Genomic DNA, 23,448 nt, shown 5'->3' with positions numbered 1-23,448 from the left:
AAATAAATAACCGAGAAGACGCAGATCGTCCTAACGGCTTAGGTAAAGAGCTAGGGAAAACCGTCCTGATTTTGTGCGTGCTGCTTTCTCCCGAAATCTTTGACCCACTGTTTTTCAGTCCTGCAAGCGTAAATCTTCGGCGTGGGGATAATTAAGCTGTCCTCCCACCTCAGTCCGAACTAGCAGAAGACAAAACCAAGCCTTTCTCTTCCCTTTAAATGAACATTTAAAATAGATGCGTGTCCCACCTCTCATCGCATCCCAGCGCAGAGCCTCCCAGATCAACTCCCCCATTTTTTTTTTTTTTGAACCTCGCATAATTTACCCTCGCGGGTAAAAAAAAAAGATGTAACCTATAAAATCGGCAAAATAGCTAGAATTAACCCTATATTTCATGCCCGGGGATGCCTGGCGCTCGGCAGCCAGCCGCGCGGTCGCTGCCGCTGATGGGATCAAGGTGTTGCGCGGAGCCCCGCGGCGGGGCGCGGGCGGCGCGCGTCTAGCGTGGAGCAATACCGCCACCTCGCGGCGCGGCGCGGTGCAGCGCGGCCCGGAGCGGGGGCAGCCGCGGGCGGGTGCGCGGGGGGCTGCGCGGGGGGCGCAGCTGGGGCATATAATAAAAATAAAGAAATAAATAAAGCAAAAGCTGGGGGGGGGGAGGGAAAGAAAAGGGAGAAAGAAAAGAAAGAAAGGGGCAACTCGACTTCCTCCTATTCATGGCCGAGCTCTGAAGTTTTACGCGGAGAAAGCCCCACCATCCAGCCGCTTTACTAGCAATAAAAGAGGCAAAACGGGGCTGCTTTTGAAAACCGCTATTGTTTCAAATTCCGAGACTAAACAATTGGTCATTCTGCTCTGGAGGGGGAAGGCCGGGGCTGTAAACCGATAAAGAGCTTCCCAAGCCCAGACGTCTCGCCAGAACTTCGAGTGTGCGAGTGTGGGGTGCCTGCGTGTGTGCGTGTGTGTGTGTGTGTGTGTGTGTGTGTGTGTGTGTGGTTGTTGTTGTTGTTGTGGGCATGGTTCAGCATTCTGGCAGCCTGGAATTGCTTTAAAGGAAAAAAAAAAAAAAAAAGAACAAAGGGAATCATCCAGAGCGCTGGATTTTCACGGCATCTGCAAGAGAAGAATAAATTAGCAAAAGGCCCTCCCCACCTTTTCTCTCTCTCTCTCCCCCCCCCCCAATTTATTAACCCCCCCCCCTTTAAAAAAGAAGGGGGGGGGCTTTGTATGTGCCTGAAGCAGAAACAAGAGCATTTACACGTTGGGTTTCCCCACATTCCCAAGTCGTTGTAGTAATTTAGGAGTTCCTGAAAGTTTTCTTGCACTGTTTGCTTTACAGCCGTTTAGTTCCTTAACCTTCAGAAATTTATACCCTATAAAGTTTTATAGCGGTCATATTCTTTTATTGCAGCACACTGCACTGAATTTTCCTTTTTTTTATGACAAGTTACTTCCCTTCCTCTCTCTTTCCTCAGTAAGCTCCAAATATCTTTCTTCTTCTTTTGTTTTCTTTTCAGAGCTACCCCAAAGAAAGGATTTTTTTAAAGAAGTGAAATATTGCCCTTTAGAGCACCCATTATGTTAAAAATTAGTGGAAAGAGACTCTTGGTTATATTTCTCACTACCTGCTTCCTGCAGGGCTGAGCAGGTCTTAGGGTCTGTTTGTTTTTTAAATATATAGATAGAAACACTTTCCAAGCACTTGTATTTCTTCATGAGCAATAAAATGTCAAACGAATTTAGAGACAGAATTATAGTAACCGCTCATGGAGCCCTTAGAAAAAGGAACCGCGTGTCAAATATGAGGTGACGCCAAGCAGGGAAAGCAGGGTGGGGTTTCTTTTTGTTTGTTTTGGTTTTCCCATTTTGGGGGGGGCAAAGTTATCCTTGGGTAGTAGGGGAATAAACCGAAGAAAGTAAAATAAAGTGAGTCCACTCTGCCTCTTTCACTGCCGTCCCCAAAGGCTGGTGCGAGAATGCAAAGCTTAAACCCTCAAAAACAAACAACAAACAAGCAACCACCAGTAAATATAACCAGAGATTAACGATCCCCGATCTTTTTTTTTTAATTGATTTAGAAACGCAGCAAGTTTGCACGGGACCAAGTAAGCACTGTGCTACACCGGAGAGGAATTATTTTCATTTATCTCTGGACATCTTTTTAAGCTAAGCAAAAATTGATTCTTATAATACACTTAACGAGCCACTAAAGAACGCAGGAAAACACAATGAAAATATTTCTGAAATTTTAGATGAAGCAGTATAACACAATGACATATAGGTACTGTTGTTCTAAAATCGATTTTTATTCTGGAGCATTAAACATCTCTGGAAAATACATCCGGGCTGATGCTACAGAAGACAGTTGTTCCAACATTTTTTAAGTAAGCATATTTCCTAATAAAAATGAACTAACATTTTAAATTCTATTTAAAAAGAACCTTATCCTGTTGCCTTAAAAATATCCGCTCTTTACCACAAGTCTAAGGAAAGTGAAAAACGTTTCTAAATTCTAGTGGCCAAAAGGTTGAACACATCAATTAAGTCATGGGTACGGTTTTGAAAAATATAGTAGTAAGTACTTAAGCAAGTCCATACGCAATTCGAGATATGGGGAGTACATTAATCCAGCATAAAGCAGACGTGAGATTCATCCATCCTTCATTAAGTGAGAAGAATCCAACAAAAATGAAAAATTAGGCTGCCTAGCTTAAACGGATCTAAATCATCTTTTTCTACTCACTATCTCTCTCTCTCTCTCTCTCTCTCTTTTTTTTTTTTTTTTGGTATATATATATATAAATCCGGGATTAGGGAAGTGATCTTGCCGCCACAAACTTTTTTCTCCAGCTCAAAATGTCTCCGAACCAGCTTTTCTTAATTTAATTTCGAGGAAGGAGAGTAGGGTTTTTGACACAGGGTGAAGCTGGGTTACAGTTAACTCACTCTGGTAACCGAATAGTTAAATTTTAAAGCCCCCAAGGAGCTATTTCACGATGGAAAGTTTTACACGAGAAAGTCTAGGCATTAAAAAAAAAAAAACTTTCTGAGGAATGAGCTTAAACACCTAAGGTCTGGTTTCTGGTGGAGTGAAAGATCTCCCCCCCCCCCCCCAAGGAACTGCAGCGGTGCAGAGCTCGGTGTGCACAAGGCGCAGCTACTTGATTCTTATCTCTGGATCGGGGGGAAAAAAAACAAAACCCAAACAGGAACACTTTCCCCAAACGCAAATCTGCCTAGCACTTCTCCGCAGAGCAATCCCTGCTCAGCAGACAGAAGTGGTCCAACCACACTCTCACGCTGAGTAGACCCAGGTTAGTCGCTTATGAAATTAGATTTGCACCGGTTCGTTCACACATACATCAGAAATAGATTTCTTTCCTCTTTTTTTTTCCCCCACCCTATTAAAACGAGCCACCTTACGCTCGTGTTGTTCCTAGAAAGACTCCTGGCAGCTGGTATACAAATGTGCACACGAAGAAAAAGAGAGAGGTTTATTTCGATATTTTCCATCAACTAACAACGGCAGAACTCCTCGTATACTGAAAAGCCACATCAGAAACAGAAAAACAAGCTTCAACATTCACAGAAACACAACCACAAGCACATTTTACAATACCCACCATATAATCAACTGGTACTAACCCCCCCCTCCGCCCCCTCCCTCCCCCCTTCCCAAAACAAAGTTAAGTCTTACAGAGATAAAGGAAAAACCAGCCCTGCCCGGGCCGTTTCGAGAAACCTCCGGCGGATCTGTCAGGCGAGGACTCAGCTGCGGCCGGTCCAACGCGAACCGGCGGGGTCCGTGTTCCTTAGAGGCGCTGCTCGGCGGGGCCGGGGGCCCGGGGCCCCCCGCGGCCGCGGCCCGGGGCGCTGCGCCCCGCCGGCACCGGCCCCGACACCGGCCCCGACACCGGCCCCGGCCCCGCCGGGAGCTGGGCTCTAGCGGAGCCGGCGAAAACCGCTCCGGGCTTCAGCATCGCAGCGAACAGGAGGGGAAGGAAAGACACACACGCTATGGTTGGCACTTTATCTCTGCAACAGCCTACTGCTTTTAGGAAAAGTCAATTCACAATAAATTATAAATATGCTAGCACTAAGAACACAACCTTCCCGTCCCTTGCAGCTCTGCTAAGGTAGTTTTTTTTTAACTAGAAAATCCCATTCTTTCCCTGCTCTAAAAGTTAGGAATAAGTTGGCAGGGGTTCTTCCGCCCCTTTTTCTCCTAAATAATTTACAATGCGGCTCTGAGAGTGCCCCCCGCACACTCTCTCGCCTCCCTCCCCGTCTTTTCTCCTCTTCCAAGTGACCCAGTATAAAACTACCAGATGAGGCGGCTTGCCTGTAAAGAGCCTACTAAACTTGCAGGTCAAAGTCACATATCTGCTATGGCACGATTAAAATAAAAAAACCCGAATAATAAAGCAAAAAAATAATCATAAGGAAACCCAGCGCAGTTGGGAGTTGGGCGCTCATTAATCGACTACCCCGGTATAAAGTCGGCGAATTGAAAATGATTTGTTGGGTGCAATTAAACGCAAGTCTTACGAATGTGTCTGTCTTGCAGTAGTTTAATTAAATCGTCTGGTTCCTTGGCCACCTCGGGGTGTGTGTGTGTGTGTGTGTGTGTGTGTGTGTGTGTGTGTGCGTGTGTGTGCGTGTGTGCGCCGGGAGCTGTGAGCGTTATAGGGAATCATTGTCCTTACGTGGCTAAAGCAAGACAGCGCGGTTTGCTGGGGGCTTGGGCCAGAGCTGTTTGTGGCCGGTTTTGTTCGCCGTCTTGCCTTCCGCGCGGAACGCGCAAGCAGAGCGAGCTGCTGCCTGTGCCTGTGTCACACTGCAGGGAGAAGAAAAGAGGGGGGAAAAAATAGAGAAAGAGCACAGGAGAACAGAAACAAAACCCAGCGTGTGTCCCCAAAAAGGAGCTGCAGTTCTGGCTAAGTTGCCTCCTACGTGGCAACGCTAAGAGGAGGAAAAGAATAATAGTCAACATGTCGCATGCAAAGGTGGAAGCGGGAAGCCCTTCCCGGGGCGCGGGGCTGTTCGGCAGCGCTGCGGTCGGATGCGCTGCCGGGGCGGGGGCGCGGGGGGGCGGGGGGAGGATGCTGCTCTCGGGGGCTCATTCCTTGCCCTGCTCCTTGTTCATTTTCTTCATTTTCATCCTTCGGTTCTGAAACCAGATTTTGACTTGTCTTTCACTCAGGTTGAGGAGTCTGGCCACTTCGTGTCTACGGTCCCTCGTCAGGTACATATTGAATAAAAACTCCTTCTCTAGTTCCAGGGTCTGGTATTTCGTGTAAGGGCATCGTTTTTTCCTGGAGGAACGGGCGTGCAGCCAGCTGGCAGCTGGGTTGGCTGAAAGAAAAGCAGCGAGATCAATACGAGGCAGCTTGAGTGTTTCTCAGAAGGTTTTAATCATGCCATCAGACACCGAGGTTATACACACGCATCTGCGCGCCCGGGCGAAACACGCGAGGCAGCGGCGGGGGCCGCACGGAGATCCTGCGGGATCCCTGCGGGGAGGGGGGGGGGTCCCCGATCCCAGGCCCCGGGCAGGGCCCCCCCCGCGCCCGCGCTCGCACGCTGCAGAGCCGCGACCCCGGGCAAAATCGCGTATATATGTTTTTGCGATGTGTTTTCCCACGTGTCTGCAGATGCAGCCGCGCACACGCGGGCTTCGGGAAGCGGCTGCAGCGAGGCGGTCCGGGCAGCCCTTCCATAAATCCTGCCTGTTCCAGCCAGAAACGGTCCTGCGACAGCAAACATCCCCCGCGGGCTGCCGGGCTCCCCTCCGCGGGCTCTGGGCAGCCTTAAGCGGAGACGCAACGTGCAGCGCGGCCCCAAACGCCAGAAATGCGGCCGAAAATAAACAGCGAGCTGCGCGTCACCCTCGCGTGAGCGAGAAGTTGCGTGGGAACCTTCTCCTCCAAGGACCTTTAGGGAATTAATCTAATGGAGGGGGGGGCTCGACGTTTTGGGAGCAGAAAGGAGGGAAAGGGGAGCCCCACGAAACGGGGCTGCTGGAGGTGCCCGGGGCAGGTTCGCACCCGAAGGTGAGGCTGTTTTGGGGTAAATGCTAGAGCGTTCACTAATCCCACGTCAATATTAGCTGACCGTTGGGGAACCGAGAGGCGGGAAAGAGCGAAATGAAGGGTTATAGACAGACCACGTATTTCTATTTTATTTCCTTTGCCTCCTCTGAAATGATGACTGAAGCCATAAACCTTTACACCAATTAAATGGACCATTATAAATATATACATACACACACGCGTGCACCACCAGAATGTTTCCTCCACGTAAAATGAAATATATTGAATATTTTTAAAATAATCCGGTTAATCTTCCACTGTAAGTACTGCCTCTTACAAATTTGCACGGCTATTTCCTTAATGTAATTGACTTGCTCTAATATGCAGAATTAAATATTAAAGAGGAAGAAAGCTGTTAATAATTGATACTGTTAATCCTGCTACCCATCTTTTAATGGCAATGGCGGGCTCTGCTTCAAAACAGATTTTTATTTGATTTGATTTGATTTTTTGGTCATATCTTGGATCGTTAAAATATAAGACATTTTAAATGCAAAAATTGTTTTATCTATTCGCTCCATACAAATCCCTAAACAGGAAAGCGAATGAGAAGAAGTTCTGGCACATCTTTTCTTCAAAATCTAGCAAATAAATTAGCAGATCCCAGTGCTATACACAGTGCAGAGATTCATTATTGTGAAATACTTGCAAAAATTGAAAGAGTCAGGGAAATTGGTGGGAGTACTTTCTGCAAAACAGCTCCGTCTTCCAGCCCTGGCAGGCTCTCAACATCAGCCCAAATTAAACTATTATTTAAAACAAAATATGCGTCGTAACCACATGCCATAGAAACCACACAGCATCCTCTTAGCGCGGGTCCCTGCACTCACTTATAACTTAATAACATTTTCTTGGACAAGATTTTTATATATTCAATTTCAGGGACATTGAACACAGAACCTGGATATTTAATTCTCTCAAATCATTCACCTCACGGTTGCAGTTTGTTCTGGATCTCTGCCCAGTACAATAGAATAGGACTTTCTTTTTGTGTGTGTGAGAGTGTGTGTGTGTGTGTGTGTGTGTGTGTGTGTGTGTGTGTGTGCGTGTGCGTGTGCGTGTGTGCACGGTGTAAGTTAAATGATAGGAAAAAAATGTCACCATAACATCCTGGACACGGAGGGGAGGGAATCACGAGGGACGAGAATATACTTTATTTTTAATCATACGGTTGCAATCGCAATCTCTGTTGCTGTTGCACGTTGGGAAAAAATAAAGTTAATTCAAGAGGAAAAAAGAATTACTGTGTCATTACACACTGCACACCCTCTGCAGAGCTCTACCCGCGGCGGGGGCTGTTCCTCCGCCTGTTCCAGCCAGGCACTTTGGAAAACTTGAACATTCACTGCAAAATATTTACCGTGGCCGTGAAGCCAAGTTTCTATCTCTCGCCTCCTGCACAGACTTTGGCTCCGTTTTACCTCTCACTTGGAAGCCAGGTACCACCCGAATCGGCACAAGGTTAAGATACTCATTCTTTTTTACTCGTATTCCCTTGCATTATTATTAGTATAATTAATAATATTAATAATATTAAAATATTTCCAAGGCGACTTTTTTAATATATTTTTTTCAGGGGGAAAAAAAAATAAAAAGAAAAGGCAGGTCACGAAAAAGGCACATGATGCAGTTTAACTGTTCACCAATCTGGCTACATTACAAATAAAGACCTAATTAAGCTGGAAGCAACCCCCCCCTCCTTTTTTGCTAGGAGGGAGCATGGCTTTGAAATATTCATACCCCGACCGTTGCATTTAATAAACAAAGCGTTGAAAACCCAAACAAACAAACCAACCAAAACAAAAAAAGCCCGAGACAACGTGGCAAGAGGAGCGAGCGAGGCTGCCCGGCGCCCTGCATCTCTCGAGGTAAATTAGAGCAACGGGCACGGAAAAGGCATCGCTGCTGTTTACTCCCCCCGACGTGAACTTTTCCTCCTTAATTTTTTGCTCTTTCCCCCCTTCTTCTCCTCCGATCGCCGCCCTCCGTCCCCGTTTCCCTACCTTTCTTCCCGATATTTATTCGCTCCCCCTTTTCTTCCCCAGCCCACTACCATCCGTGCAGATTTACTCTCGCTTACAAAGTGGTCTCTGCTGCCGGAGTCAGCTCTCTGTAGGAAAGAGGGTGACTTGCTCCAGCTTTTGTCCGCTCTGGACTCTGTTTTGCTCAGAGACGACGCTCAAATTTATTTTTATTTTTATTTTGCAGCAGAGACAATGCCACCCCGCTCCCCTCCCCACCTCTTCCCCTTAGGTTGGCATCAGGAATCTGAGAGTTTTCTTTAAGCCCTGATTTTAAACTTTACGCAGCATTGTCCCCTTTTATTGCACCTCCTCCAGCTTTTATACTGTTTACTTCCTCACTTTTATAACTTACTTTGATCTGTCCTGTCTTTGTCTTCGCTTCCTTCACAAACTTTATTGTCCTCGAAGCTGGGCCTTTGATTGGAAACGATCCCTTCCCTTGCAGCAGAAGTTTCTAAATTGTACTCCTGTGTGCCCTGTTTATGGACATCCCCGGGCCGGCCCAGCAGCGGCTCGGCTTTAACGGATCCCTGCCCGGGGAGGCTCTCTGCTCGGGGCACGGGGTCCAGCCAGCTCCGTAGATACCTGCTATCAGATGGGACGCTTTGATGTTGAATATATGGATGGTAGACGGCAGGAAGGGTACCCGAAGAATGTGGATTCAAAGGAGTCCAGGAGGCGCTGAAAACTGGAGGTTTTGGCTGGAAACTACAGGAGGGGAATTCTAGATGCTCATTATGCCCAGCTTGCCTGGAACTTGTATATTGCCCAGATGAAAATTTAGCTGAAGGCGAGTCTTCACTTTCATGACTTATAATAGAGTCGACATAGTAATTGCTAAGAGTTCCAGAAATGGACATTCTCAGACATCATACAAAGCACGGTTCAATGAAGGGAAAAAAATATGTAGGACAGATCTAGATTTGTACTCGACCCCCTTCTCCAACTTCCTAGCCAACAAAGTACAGTTGGGCTGCTGTGTTGTGAGCTCCCAGCAAAATGATTGGTCAAACTTTTTTCGTGTGCCTGATAAAGCGTCAGGCGCGGCGTAAATCAATCGCCGCCGAGGGGGCTGCGCTGCGCTGTCATCCGCCCTTGCATTCCATATCAAGGATGGATTGTTTTATGTTTATGCAATGTTGCAAAACGTCAGGAGTTTCGCAAAGCCACGGAACGGCCAGAGCTGTGCCTGATATCCCTTCGTAGATTTGCCCCTGGAACATCGGGTGGGGGGCCGGGAGGAGGGGGCGGATTTTTTTTTCCTTTTTTTTTTGTTTTTGAGCAAGATGCTGATGTACTCTCTTTAATAACCATCATGGGGGAGCAGAGATAAAAGCTATTCTTTGCCACTCGGGCTCCAGAGTACGATAGCGAAAAGCCAGAGAATAAGCACAGTCCAACCCCCCTACCCCCCCCCAGTGATCTTATATACACAGATATGTGTATGTGCATTACATGCATCTAGATGCAACTGCACAGATGTATGCATTTGTACAAAGCAAAAGCTGGAGCAAGGTAGGAAGAATGGTGAGAGCGTGTTATAAATAATTAATCCACGAGGGTGGGAAAACGGATTGTTAATATGGTAAAATAATGTGGTTAAATATGAAATCTAAAAGGTCAGTGAGATGTACGTGACATTACAACTTTGACCAGCAAGCTGCAGAACTGCCGTCTCCTACACACGTTTAAAGCCTGGTTTAAGATACGTGTTTATAAATATATGTGTATATCAAACATATATAATATACACATGAATATATGTCCACATGTTTCACGGTATAATCTCAGGACTGCATTTCTTGGGCTAAAATAGTTTAACACATTGCTGAAATCAGAAGCCTTCATTTAACTTTACAAGGCTAGTAAAATACAGTGCGCCACTGATCCTGCTTTGTTACAGAATGCCTTAAACTTGTGACGGTTAAATAGTTTAATAAAACTTACATTAGCTTTGTTTGATTTTTATAGCCTTGAATTTATTGCCTGTGGAAAAGAAAGGGGGCAAAAAAAAAAAAGGAATCCTTCGCATTTTCCCTTCCCGTGCCCCCCCCCCCCCCACACACACACCTCCGCAGAGCTGCATGGAAGGGCTGCGCTGTGCCTGCCAAACGCCCCCCGCGCTTGCATTTTAAGTGTTTTGTTTTTTTTTTTTTTAAACCTGAAAGATTTCGGGTTCTTTGCTAGCACCGAAGCCGGTGATTGACACGGGCTTATAGCTAGACGCAGCTCCGAGCTAGTCTGCAGCAGGGTAACAGGGTCAGTTTGACCAAGTTATTATGACAAATGCGTTTATTGCGAGATGGTCCGACGGCGTCGTAAATGTTGGTTAAGGAAAAGGTGCACTGTATGATTACGGCAAAAGTGTTTCTCTGGACTTCAGCTGTAACAGTCTGGATCAATTTGCCTCCTTTAATCTATTACCCCTCCGTCCTTCTTCCTCTCACCCCAACACAGAAGGATATTTAAAGTGAAGGGCAAAGAGATTCCTAGCAATGATAAATCATCGCGAATCCTTCCCGAAGTGTGTAGGGATGTAAGTCCATTTAACAGACTAATAATAACACTGTGTGTGTGTGTGTGTGGGGGGGTGCTAGCAGCCACTCGAAATCAAGGAAAACTGTATTTCGCAATTCCCTTGTCCGTATGATCCGTACGGACCAGCGGGTGCCGGTGTGTGCATGACTCCATATGTCCGTGTCCACACAAAACCCATGTGTGAAATGGCTACCAGAGGTGTATTGCAGACACCGGCAGATTATAACGGCGCTTAAAAACCCAGACCCGAAGCGCTGCGTTTTCCCCCCCTCCTTTAAGCGGTGCCTGGATGGGCGCAGCTGACCTGCGCCCTGCTAGAGGGACGCGGTCCCCACGTCGAGGACCGGAGCGCCGCTAAAAGAGGCGCTATTAGGAAGCTGTCCATTCTCATTAAAAAAATGGAGAGGGTAGGGATGATGGGCAAGGAGAGTGGGCGCCTTAATGCTGGAGGTTAGATTTATTTTTAATTTTTAAATCAATCAATGTGGCAACAGCCTCCCAAGCAGTGCAAAAAGCTCCCCTGCTTGAAAAGCAGCTGCATTCTCCAGGCTCCAGCCAAGGTGAGGGTTGAGGACTGGTTGTAAGCCCTGCACAGCCCCTGGGCTCAGATCTTGCAAAGACTGCCGTGAGTAAATGTGACCCAGGTGAGTACTCCCCACCGACTCGCAAACTCTCCTCTCCTTTCCATGGGGTAAATCCAAAGTAACTCCACTTCATCCCTTCTGCATTTAAACCGGGGAAGGCAGAAAAATCCCTGCCACTGAGTAGCGTGGGGCAGGATCGCTGCTTCTTTCCAGTGTGCATCTCACACAAAAAGAGGGTTGTGTGAAACGACGGGGGCAATTCCGGCTTTTTCCAACTTGTCTAATTTCTATCTCCTTTTTTTTTTTCCTTACTTCCTTAAGAGTTGGGAGGTTTCAAAATGAAAAGACCCTGTGTCATCAGACAAGAAATACGAGCTGGCTGCTCACATTGTCATATTTCTGGGCTTTATTGCCTTTCAGAAATGATTTTAAAAAATCAGCCTATTTCACAACAGATTTGGAGGGACTCTGCAAATGTTATGAGAGCCTGGAAAAGGAAAGGGCTGATTTAAGTGTGTTGTGGAGATTAAACTCGCTTGGCTCATGGAAATGTGTTTATACAACTGATGGATAAACAGCCGTGTTGGTAGCAGGGTGTTGAATAAGTATAGATGAAATTATTGAACATTAATTGAAGCAAAACACCTGTTCTCTGTTTGCTAGATAAATTGGCCATGTCTTACCTGTAATAAATATATTCTTGGAAAAAATCCTGGTGCGCCTCCTATAAATAATGATGAACTATGTCAGCATGTGAGTATATAATTTTCTGTAGTATATAAATTCCATCCAAGAAGACTCTTAAGAGTGTGACTCTGAGGCAGAATCCAAGGGTTTTAAGATCCCTGGTGGGTGGAAACCTCACAAGAAGATCTGCAAAATCCATTTGCTTTTGCTCCTCTGGAGGTTTCCGTTTGTTCAGTAGTTTATTTTTTGTACATATCCCCATAGCTCATCTCTGTGTAGCCTTTTCTGAGAGGGGCTTAGGGCTAGCTACAGCTTCATCTCGGGTCTGCCTGCTTGGAGAGACCAAGTCATGTGGTGCTGGCTGTTTCGGTTGACATTGCATAGACATTTATATTTTAAAGCCCGAAAGCGCCCACCTGAAATTGCATGAAAAGCCCATTTGTTTACAAAAAAATGGAGAAAGAAAAGTCAAGGATAAGTGACCTCAGACCAGAATATAAAAGTTGTGGGGATGAATCTTTGGGATGAAGGAGACAGGATGTGCAAGCTTTACTCAGTTCACGTACTGGCAGGATTAATTTTAGATATGTAATTGTGTGACTTAGTTAAGGGAAGTGGAACTGGGAATACTTATTTTTAAAAAAGTCCGAAGTGGAAACTTTTCCTGCTTTCAGAGACAGCGCCAAGGATTTTAAGTGTATGTGGCTGTGAGGAAAAATTTGGAGTATTCTCAGCTTGCCATGGAAAGCCAGAGGTTTCTGAACTCAGTTATTGTTTATAAATAATCTTTATTGTTTGTAGAGAGAAGAAGAAATAATTTCCAAATAGCGCTTCCCTTTGAAATACATAACTACCAAATTATATCCTGAACAAACAGCTTCTGGGCTTGGCATTTCTATGATGAAAACACGCAAATATAAAATACTTTAATAATATGCAGATTTTAGGTCTGTGCAATTGCCGCCTTTTAATGATTTATAAGGTCTGGCATAAGGAAAGAAAGCAGATGATCCTTTTCTTGCCGGAAACATATCTAGCCACTTTTTAAAAGGCGGTTGTTATCACTGATTAGACCTGGCACCTTCTTCCAGATGATTTCGCTTCTTTATCCCTGACACGGAGAGGGCGGAGGAGGCTGAGGGTGCAGAGCTCTCCTGCACCGCTGACACGGACGGTGCTGGGCGGGGGGTCCTGCCAAATCCCCGCACCAAGAGGCCAACACGGAGCCTGGGAACCCCCCGCACCGCCTAAGACCTGCTCCCTGGGTCCTTCGACTTAGGTTCAGAAGCAGATAAGGGTAAGACAGAGAGGATAAAAGCTGAGAGTGAACTTCATGGCTATGGAGAGTCTGGAGACCAGATTCTAAGATAACCCAGCCTTCAAAGGGCTGAGCATTGATTTTAGGCTATGTAAAACAGTCTGAAATAATAACAATGCTAATAACACTAGTGATAACAACAACAACGCCCGAATAACTTATTTGTTAAGAGCCAGGAAACAGAAATACAAACTCAGCATAAAGCAAACATAACGCATGAATGATACATTTACACAGGTCTAAGAGGTTATGAAAGAAACTTCAGTCACGAACCCCTCCAAACGCACGAGAGCGCAACAAAAAAATCCCTCCTGAAGAGTAAAACCTTTAAAAAAAGTGAAATAAGTTTCTGTAGCCTGAAAGCAGAGGGATCTACCTTTGCCATTTCCTGTGCTAGCTCTCAGTTTGAATGCTGCCGTCTGTTAAAAATCCGTAAGTGGTGAGGAGGGAGGAGGGGGGGGGGAATTCCTTGTCTGAAGAGAAGCAAAAACAAGTTACACATGTGGGCAATTTTCCAAGAACCGAAAGTATACTCTGGCTAAAAAACACAATTCCAAATGAGGTTTGTAATCTCAGCAGTTAATAAAGCATTTAGATCCCCTGTAAAGTAAAAGCGTATGTGCATTTGAAAAGGAAGCTGGTGGAGAGAAAGTTGAAATAAAGTTTGATTGTTGTTCGGAACCCACATTCTGGCTACTAGACTAATTCCCCCTCGCCTCCCTCCTTGAAATAATATTAAACTTCCACGAAATAGCTGGGCGCCTGGCTCGCTCCTGCTTCCGCAGCTTTTACGCCCCGGGAGCGGCTCTGCCTCTGCCACCGCTGCTGCTTCCCGGCCCCGAGCCCAGGATCTGCTTTGGGGTCACCACGGCATAACTCGCCCCCCCGCCCCCCAAAACATCGTCCAGATCGCGTTAGTATGGCAGGAAAGGAAGTAACAAGCCACGGTGGTGAGAAATCTGTCGCTCGCACTCAAGGCAGGGGCAGAGGGTGGGAAAATAAAAGCGCAGGTACGAGAAGTAAGTTATGATCGAATTGTTCCAATTAAATCCGTAGCATGAGACATGGTAAAATAAAAAGCGTGTGTTTCTTCCAGATAAGCTCTTTTTACAACCATTTGCCCGTAATTAAGGCTCATCCTGGGTCGGGATAATATCAGACGTTTGCAGAATAGGAACTTGAGGGGTATTTGTTGAATTAACCGGAGTTGCTCCTTGTCTGTACTGGGGAAGGACAAGGCGCAGAAATGTACAGCATATTGCAGAAGAAGCAGTTATTATGTGGATGATTTTTAGCCATCCCCACACAGCTCCTTCTCCAGGTAAAGTCTCTCTTGTCTTTCTAATTTGGAAGGAAGAGAAATAAAGCGCTTGCAGGCAAGCCAGGCAGGACAGCCGAGCTGGCGGGACGGCGGAGACCCTGCCCACCGCACCCTCCTGCCCCCACTTCTTCTTTCCCCAAACCCGCTGGAAATTAGTCCCAAATTCTCGTTTTCAGGCAGCAATACAGACACACCCCCGGGCCTGATCCTGATCTTTTCCAGCACCGTGTCTCCATCCTCCTCCTCGGACCTTGCTTCCTCTGTTCACGTGGGGAGGAGGGAGATCAAAATCAGAAGCCCAGACGTTTACAAGGCAGGTTAGTGGTTGCCTATGGGGACATTATTACCGAAGAGTTTATGATTAACTTTCCCAGATTGTCCTTTTCCGTTTAAAGGCTTTGAGTTAGGGCACAAGTAGCACGTTGTTTCTGAGGAAGGAGTCGCAGAACTTGTGGGTTAAGTAGAAAACTCCAAGCTATTTTACGCTGTTTGACTTTCTCCCCCCTCCCCTTGGAGCGGCTGTTTGTTTAATAGGCAAGATAGGCAATATGCCCACCCCAATTACCAGCTTCAGGAATAAAGCACACACCAGCTTAAAGCCCGCACGAGATTTTTGTTTGTTTGTTTTCGTTTTGTTTTAACATTCCGTGTCAAGAGAGAAAAACACTGAATTCCCGGTAATCCCTCGGCCACAAAAAGTAGGAGCAGATGATATTCTAGACCCTGGGTATCATATCAGACTTTAATTCTTCAAACAGTGAAGTGAGAGGCAGTTGCAGGCTTGTTTAATAGTGGCCTGGACCATGGGAACCTGACTTTTATGGGTATTTGAAACAGCAAGGCACAGAAAATTGCTTCCATGAGCTGATGCCGTTAGCAACACACACACAACTGCGTGAGCCTCCAGTTCGTGGACGTATATATGTATACATGCAAGTGTGTGGACTCCGTTCAGGCACGCACACACTAACACGGAGGGCTCTTTAATCTCCCTCTTTCTCACACGCACTTTTATAGGTTAAAAACAAATCCGCGTATTGCAACACGCAACACGTCGCGGTGCGGAGGGAGGATGCGGCCGAAAATGACTGTGAGCTTTTCTGACACCGCCTAAAACCTCGCGTTTAGCGAACTGCGCAGCCATGGCGCTCGCCTAGGTTTATTTTAAGACGTTATATTTCGGGCTCGGTGATGAACTCACAGCTCGCTCCTAAAAGCCCAGCAGGGATCCGCGCCCGCGCATCTGCGCCCGGGTGCGCGCCTACAGACCCGGGCTTTGGCTTAGCGGTCGCTAATTTAAATTTGCGTTTCTTCGTACGAGATGGAGGAGCTCCTCGGCGACTACACAGGATGTTTAATTCGGGGTCCAGCAAGTCTATTGCCAGGTCGGGTTTATTTTACACCTCTAGGAAAAAGCGGAGACCCGCTCGCCGCCCCGATGCCTGCAGCGCATCGGCAGCGCAAGCACAGACGTGAAGGACTGCGTATTCCACGTATTTTGCGTATTTTACCACGCGTATTTCATCAACGGCAACAGCTAAGCTCGCCAACTGTTCCCTAAAATCGCGTTTTGCCCCTCACATCTGGCTGCGGATCCAGCCTCTGGATTAAGGCACGTGAGTTTCTGTGCAGCTGCGCGTCCAGGCGGCTCCCAAACTCGACGGCGCGTCCGCGGCGGCCCGGTGAGGCCGGACCAGGACGCTCCGCGAGGCGCCGCAGCCTAATTAGCCCTTTAATAAGGTATTAATTTGGGGCGTGACTACGTTGTTTTGCAAAAGGTCCCCGAAACGGGAATTTAAGCAAAGAAACCAGCCCCCCCCGCCCCGTTTCCCCGGAGCTGCCCGGGGCTCGGGCCCCCCCCGCGCCCGGTGCCTGGTGCCGGGGCTCCGCGGGGCCGCGACCGGGATCGGAACCGGGACCCGGCCGGGGCCGGGGGCGCAGCCGGGCCGCCCCCCTCCCCATCCTTTGCCGGGGCAGCTGCCCGCAGCAAACGCACCGAGGAGGATAACTGGAGTAAATCAGGTAGTTTGATGTTCTTGTGTTAAAAATTAAAAGCCCAACAACATGAAACTACCTAATTCACAGAGCAGTTCTAGTTCACTCTTGGGTCAAAGGCTAAAATTGCCAAGAAAGGCGCCTGGGCGGCCATTTTGTTTGACATCATCTGCAATCTGAACTTTTATAATAGAAAACAGTTGCTAGGAAACAAAAGCAACAAAAGGAGCTTTTCAAAGAAGAAATAAAACCCCTACGATTTCACGAAATAACTATTCAAATGATTTCCTATGTACAGTGTCTCGAGCGGATCCCTCCTGCAGGACTTTACAAATAGTTTACAAATAGACCAGAGGAAACAGTAAAATGCTATTGACTTTGAGAAACAAGCGATTATCGCAGCTATAAAAAAGAGCAAAAAATCCTAAAGTTCTTCCCCTCCTCCTCTGGAAAGCTAATTTAAAGGATCATTTCCGATATGAAGCTATTTCATCAAGACTTCGTATTAAAACACAACTAAAAGTTTTTTTTTTTTTTTTCCTGTGTAATACACCCGGCGCTTGGTAGCTTTCCGCAGAGAAGAAAATGAAGTCAAATTAGTGAGTTCCGGGGGAAAAAAAATCATATTCTCTTCCCCTAAAAGGAAGTAAAACGTGATGCATTTAAATAAAAAAAATTCTAATAACATACAAATCAATTAAAGCAAAATTAAAGCATCGTTGCAACTATTGTATAGGTATAAACAGCAACACCGAGAAACTTACTGTGTTCTTTCCTCCCTCCAACGCACCCCGCACTGGAAGAGCGTGTTATAAAATAATATGGTCGTGATACAAGGGAGAATTGAAGGCGAGGAGAGGGGACAGGAGGGGGACAGGCCCCGGGGGCTTCTGCTGGGCTCCGAGGAACTTCCGCGGGGCGAGTTTTGCAGGGAGAGCTCAGCTCAGGCAAAAACTCCCATGTGGCAAGAACGGACCATACATCCCCCGACCGGCAGCGTCAGGCTCCTTCCCAACACAAGCATTAAAAAAATAATAAAAATAGATATATCTATGTGCAATATACAATTTTTATAAAAATATAAAATGTCTTACCTTGTAAGCTCTATTTTTTCCCTCAACTGGATTAAATAACTGAACTGGGTGAGCAAAAGCAATCAATGCAGGCTCGAAAGACAATAGGCAAAGATAGCCCCGTCCCAAAAGGGCAAGTTTAGTGGAGTTTAAAAGTTCATTGAAGAAACAAATTCTCCGAGTTCAAGAGATGCATGGAGGAGCCAGAAACTTGACTATAACTTAGCTTCATTTCATTTGAAAAGCCTTTAAAAGCCTGGATGGGACGGTATATAAATCTATTGTACCGGAAATACAATAAAACTTAGCCATGTTGTTGAACTTCAAACAGTTTACACCACATCAGGCGGGGACCAGAGAGACAGGCTGGAATTAGAAAACAAACAAACCCACAAAGAACAACCACCCTCAGAAAAAGCCAAACACACATTTGAAAGAGAATAGAAGGGGGAAAAAAGTATTTTGGACGGGAATATCGAGCAACCTATCCTATCTTATCTTACACAGGATTAGAGCCTTCTCTAAACACACGCAGAGAGATCATCTGATTCCACATCTTTGATATCCACCATAATTTAAGATTTTTTTTTATTTCACAATTGATCATTTCTCCTTTTCTCACTGTCCTGGCACACAGATACAGCAGGTTCAAGTTTAAATCAAACTTACGAAAGGAAAGAACCTAAAGTTTACTATAAAGCTTCAGCTGTGTTTACACATTATATATGTTAGCACACATGCATATATGCATGTGGTACATATAAATGGTACACACACGTACCGCATTCATAATAAATGTAAATTTTACTGAATATTTTCTTTCCTAAGAAGAGGATTTTAAAAGCCCACTGTAACAAATATCTTACTCTTTTTTGCGAATAAAATTGTTAAAAGAAAAATCGTAGTCACAGTTGAACTCGTACTACTAAAAGCACTTTCTTTCAGACAAAATAGGCAAAAAGAATATATTTATAGCGGAGCTTTCCCTGGTGCAACTAAAAGAAATTAAGTACCCCCACCACAGTGCAGATTGAAAACATAAATAAAGAAAACCACTTAAGATAAGCGTGAAAAAGAAAACTGCATGTTCCATTTAATTTCACGATTACGTTTAAAATAAATAACAATCAGCAAAAAGAAAAGTAAAGGAAAAACAACCCCAAAATCTAAGTAGGTGATGTATTAGCTTTAATTCTTGGGCTAGAATAACATTTTAAGGTAATGGATTTTTTTCCTCTTCTGGCTGTTGCTAAAATTTTTAGAGACATTTTAAATTTAGACGTCAAAGACAAGTTAGAGCTCTTAGACGGTAAATGGATCTCTTAGCTATAAGATAACTTCTACTTGTCAGGGGAATAAGTGCTAAAATAATTAATAGGCGGAATGGGAGGGATTTCAAGTGTTTGCATGAGCATATATCAGTAAATGTATATATGTGTACATATCCATTATACACACGCGCACTTACATAATAGAAGAATCTATTACAGATCATCCGAGGGAAATGGCACTGAATCTCAAGATCTCATTATGGCTTTCTTTGTGGCTTAGTTAGATCTTCACAAAGCGGCATTTTTATTAAAATATGGTTATAGCAGCTGGTTTGCACAGGTCCCATTCATCAGCATTAGCCTTCGGGAGGGTTTGGTGTCCGCGCCTTCGCAGCCGTGCGGATATTGCCAGGCTGAACGCGTTACAAACGGGAGGCGCTTGTCGCATTTATATGAACAAGATTAAAAAGTTGGCCTTAAACCCTCCTTCTTCCCCCCCCCCTCCGCCTCGCCGCGCCTGGATGTCCCTGGGAAGCAGCTCGGCGCCGGGCTTGCTTGCTTTCCCTCTCCCAGCTATCCATCAGGCCGAGGGACATCAGAGCACCACACACAGAAGTGCAGGGCGATATTTCTTAACAGCGCTTTGCAAACGATAGGAATAATTATATACGTGTGTGTGTGCATATATATATATATATGTGTGTTTGTGTGTGTATATATATATATATATATATATAGTGAACCATAGTAACAAGAAAGAAAGAAAAGCTCCGCCCTCCTCTTGCTGGGGCTGCATTTATCATCGGGGTGCAAAAGCCCGGGAGTAACGGGGGCCCCGGGGCACCCCAGCCGGGACCGCGGCCTCCGCGCCGGGCAGCGGAGCGGCGCGGCGGCTCAGGCGGCCTCGGGGCGGCGCTCGCCGGCCAGACACGGCCGGTCCCGGTCCCGGCCCCGGTGCCGCCGCCTTCCCCTTCCAGCCGCCGGGCAGCGGCTCTGCCTGCGGCTTTTGTTTGCGCTGCCGAGCAGAAGAGCCGCGTTATAGCGGTGCGTGGAGGGGGCGGAGGGGGGGGAAAGGAGCCCGGAGAGAGAAGAGGGAGGTTGGGAAAGTCGGAATTAATCCCTCTGCGGTGGGAAGTCCGCAAAACTGCCGACTTCGAAATGAAACCCCCGCTTCTCTGCGGCCGCCTCCAAGGCGGGTCCCGGGACTGGCAGCAGGCGCCTGCCAGGGCCAAAAGGCTCAACGCGGGGATCTGCAGACACCCAAAAAAACGGAATTTAATCGCGCCTTCAGGAGAAACACTTGCACTGCGTCGCGTTTCCCAGGGAGAAAGCGCTTGATACGGCTGGGAAAGCAGAGCGAAACTAACAGCCGAGCCCGTCGCGTTTCAGGGCAGCACGTTTTCACATTGCTGCTAAAGCGCGTGGAAGGGCCTCCTGCGCCGGGGACCGCGGGGGCGGCCGGGCCCGAGCCGGGCTGTGCCCGACGGCGAGGGGCGGCCCAGGGGAGCGAGGCCCCGAGAGTCACCTGCCCCGAGGTGCGGAGGGGCAAAACTGCCCCTGCGAGCACTTTGGGCCTCCTAAAACACGGCAAAGAAACAAGCCAAGGGCAGCCCTGGCTGGTGGGCTCCCCTCCCCGCGCCTCGCCGGTGTTCGGGGGCTCCGAGGTCTGCCCCGACGGCGAAACGGCAAACGCGCCGAGGGCAGCAGCGCCCAGCCGAGCCCCGGCTACTTGTTGCTGAGAAAAAAGTTTCCCTCCGGCGAAGGGGACACGGTCGACACGGGGTGACGTGAAACAGGAGCCCGTCGGCCGCCCCTCCGCCGGGCCTCCTGCCCGCCCCGTCGGGGCTGGGGAGGGAAGGCTTTGCCGCAGACCTGCCTTTTCTGTTCTGTTTTTTTTCCACCATCCAGCCCCCCCCGCCCCGTATTCCTCCCCCCTTTCCACCCTCCGGGCTTTTTTTCCTTCCTTCCACCCTCCGAGTTTCCCCGCGGTGCGCGGCCGCCCAGGCTCTTCCTGGGCTCAAGGAGAGCCGGATCCAGTGATTTTATGGACTAAACCCGCAATTAGGCGGAGTCATTAGCCCTGGAACCCCCTCCTCTCCCGAACGGCCCACGGCCCCGCGTGTCCCGGCGGCGCGGCCGCCCCGTCCCGCTCGCACCCACCTCCCGAAAATTCAGCGAGCCGAAACTCTGCGACGGCTAAAACCGCTCCCTTCGCTGCTGCAAAACTCCAATAAATGGGAACAAAAGCAGCTCAGAGGACGGGGGAGCCCCTCCACGGCGGACGGGGCGCTGATCCTACCTCTCTATCTCCTTGCAGGGCGACCTAGAAACGCAGACGGCGTGGAGCAGCGAAACGAGAAGGCGCCTCGGCGGCGAGCCAGCACGTAAGCCTTCCCCGAGCCCCCGAGCTGCCCTTCGGGGTGTCCCGAGGTCCCGGAGCTCCGCTCGCGGGCGCGTGTTTGCCCCCCACGCGGGCCCGGGCCCCCCGCGCAGGACCTGCAAAAATTGGTTGGTCTCCACGCACGCGGCAAAACTTCGGCAGCAGCCCAGCGAGGGGGCTCTTTAATGAGCGATGGGCTATTTCGGCAAAGCGGTTAAGGGCTAAACCTCGAAAAATGATTTAGCGGCAGGTACAAAATAGTGAGGAGCGTTGCGGGGGTTGTCATTAAATAAATTACCAAAACATTTTGAACTTACGATCGGACAAGAAGTCTATCTGTACAGCGCATTTAACTTTTCTACATTCTAATTTCTAATTTCTCGCTTCTCCAAGATCCTTATTGTTCCACGAGTTCACACTAGAATTTATTTTTCTCCATATATCAGCATGCCGGAAAAAAAAAACTTCGAAAGTCTTCGTTTCAATCATTTTCAAGAGGATTTTTTTAAAATAATTCTTTCAGTTGCTGTACTTCTGGCTATTTTGAGCTAGGTTTAAAACTTCTCTGGGAAGGAGCAACACAGAAATACATTCAGCCCCATGCGCTGCTTTAAACGAAATACTCCATTTGTTCCTATTCCATCCATTTGTTGGGAAATTCAATTAAGACTGGATAGCTTCAATCATTTACGTAAGCCCTCTATCCCGGAGACTTTAATAGGTTTCTTCTCTGGTTTTCAACATTGTTGTTAGAAATACATAAAGCAGGAGAGAGGCAGGAAATTAAATTTAAAGGTACCTCATTATGGAACAACTGTTTTTCTATCTCTCCCATCTCTGCAGACGGAGGCAAGTTTACGCACACGGAGAGAAACACATGGCGACATAAAAGACTTAGTTCCCCCTCAGTAAGTGGACTTGGCAATCCTGTTGAAATGACCTTTTAGTTTCAAGTCTAGGAAACAGCCTTCCTCCCCATTAAAACGGCAGGCTTTAAATAGTCAGCAAAGATAAAGAGAGGAGCGAGAAAAAGAAAACCACGCCAATAGGAAGAGTGGTTATTTTTTGGTAAACTAAGCAGTCACTAGGAGAGCAACCGCCCCGCTAATTTGGGGATTTTTTCGAGAAGTCTTTTCCCCAGCCCTGCTTTCTGCGGCGCGGTTGGAGCCGAGGTGCGGCCGCACTGAATTTCCAGTCCATTCCCCGAGTCGGTCGCGCAGGTTAGTGGTTTTAGCCAAATAAATAAATGAATAAATTAAGCCAATGATGAAGAGTCGGAGCAACAGTAAAAAAAAAAATAAATTAGTAAGAACTTCCAACAGAGAAACACGCGAGCGGAGAAGGAGAAAATAGGAGGAAAGGGGTCTTGCCTCTGATCTTTGCTTTAAAAGAGAGCTTGAGATTTTGGAAGACCGAGCATGAAATTGTCATGAAAAATAAAGAAGAGGAAGATACGCGAGTCTGCTCGCCAGTCCAGAGAGCCGCTCTAACAAGGAGTTTTCTACACAGACGTCTGCATCTGATGAGGAGGATAAAATATTCTTGGGAATCTACATATGGGAAATTATAAAAGACCAACAGTTACGAAAAACACCTCCCTCCCCAATCTCCGAGCGAAGTCGAAGCCAGCACCGACTTACCTGTGCATGCCTTTAGTCTGTGCCTTTTTTAAAGCAAATGCTTCCCCTCCCCCTTAAAAGCGCCCGGAAAATAAATAAATAAATGCAGCCCCTTTTCCTCGCAGAGGGATCCTTCCACCACTTGTTACAACCGAGAAAACCTTCCCCAGCTCCGGGTTATTTTATTTGATTTTTCAGTTCTTTCCTGAGGAGTCCTGGCTCAACGTTAGTCTGGCTTGAGAGCGAGGGTGCTGCAAATTAATTTTTAACTAAAGGGCCATTGTGTTAGCGAGGGAGAAGAAAGATACCCTCCCTCCCTCCGCTTCGAAGTCTAGACAAAATCACTGTTTTGACGGCAAACTCCAGGCTTTCCCTGATCTTCAGTAATTCCTGACTGTTTGCCTTCGCCCGCTATAAAGCTCAGGGAAGGGAGTCTAGGTTTTATTTGGTTTTACCCACCTTCGATTTCTTGTGCTGTTTTAGCATCTTTAGACCTGCCTAAAGATGGAGTTTCCTGCAGGAAAACGCACTTATCTTCTCTTTTTC

General features: G+C 47.1%; 1 protein-coding gene and 1 long non-coding RNA gene across 2 annotated transcripts; one reads left to right on the top strand and one right to left on the bottom strand.

Moving 5' to 3' along the window:
• Nucleotides 1-2,285: 2,285 nt before the first annotated feature.
• Nucleotides 2,286-9,510, bottom strand: HOXB9 (homeobox B9). The gene is made up of 2 exons (XM_026106980.2): nt 8,469-9,510; nt 2,286-5,355 (listed from the first exon to the last, which is right to left on the bottom strand). Exons 1-2 carry the CDS (start codon nt 8,974-8,976, stop codon nt 5,120-5,122), a joined length of 744 nt encoding a protein of 247 aa, XP_025962765.1. The 5' UTR covers nt 8,977-9,510; the 3' UTR covers nt 2,286-5,119.
• An 11,338-nt stretch (nt 9,511-20,848) lies between these two features.
• LOC112987202 (uncharacterized) lies at nt 20,849-23,026 on the top strand. Its single transcript, XR_003260223.2, has 2 exons — nt 20,849-21,287; nt 22,127-23,026. It is a non-coding gene; the product is annotated as an uncharacterized LOC112987202 (long non-coding RNA).
• The last annotated feature ends 422 nt before the right edge of the window (nt 23,027-23,448 follow it).

This window comes from Dromaius novaehollandiae, chromosome 22, assembly GCF_036370855.1.
Source record: "Dromaius novaehollandiae isolate bDroNov1 chromosome 22, bDroNov1.hap1, whole genome shotgun sequence".
NCBI classification, from domain to species: domain Eukaryota; kingdom Metazoa; phylum Chordata; class Aves; order Casuariiformes; family Dromaiidae; genus Dromaius; species Dromaius novaehollandiae.
Note: the sequence above shows the minus strand (reverse complement) of the source record. Positions and strands in the feature narration are given on the sequence as shown.

Excerpts from the sequence above, each read along its gene's own strand:
- HOXB9 (XM_026106980.2), bottom strand. The coding sequence starts at position 8,976 with ATGTCCATTTCTGGAACTCTTAGCAATTACTATGTCGACTCTATTATA. Across the intron at positions 5,356-8,468 it reads CAAAGACAGGACAGATCAAA|CCAACCCAGCTGCCAGCTGG; the intron begins GTAAGTTATAAA and ends CTTTTCTTTCAG.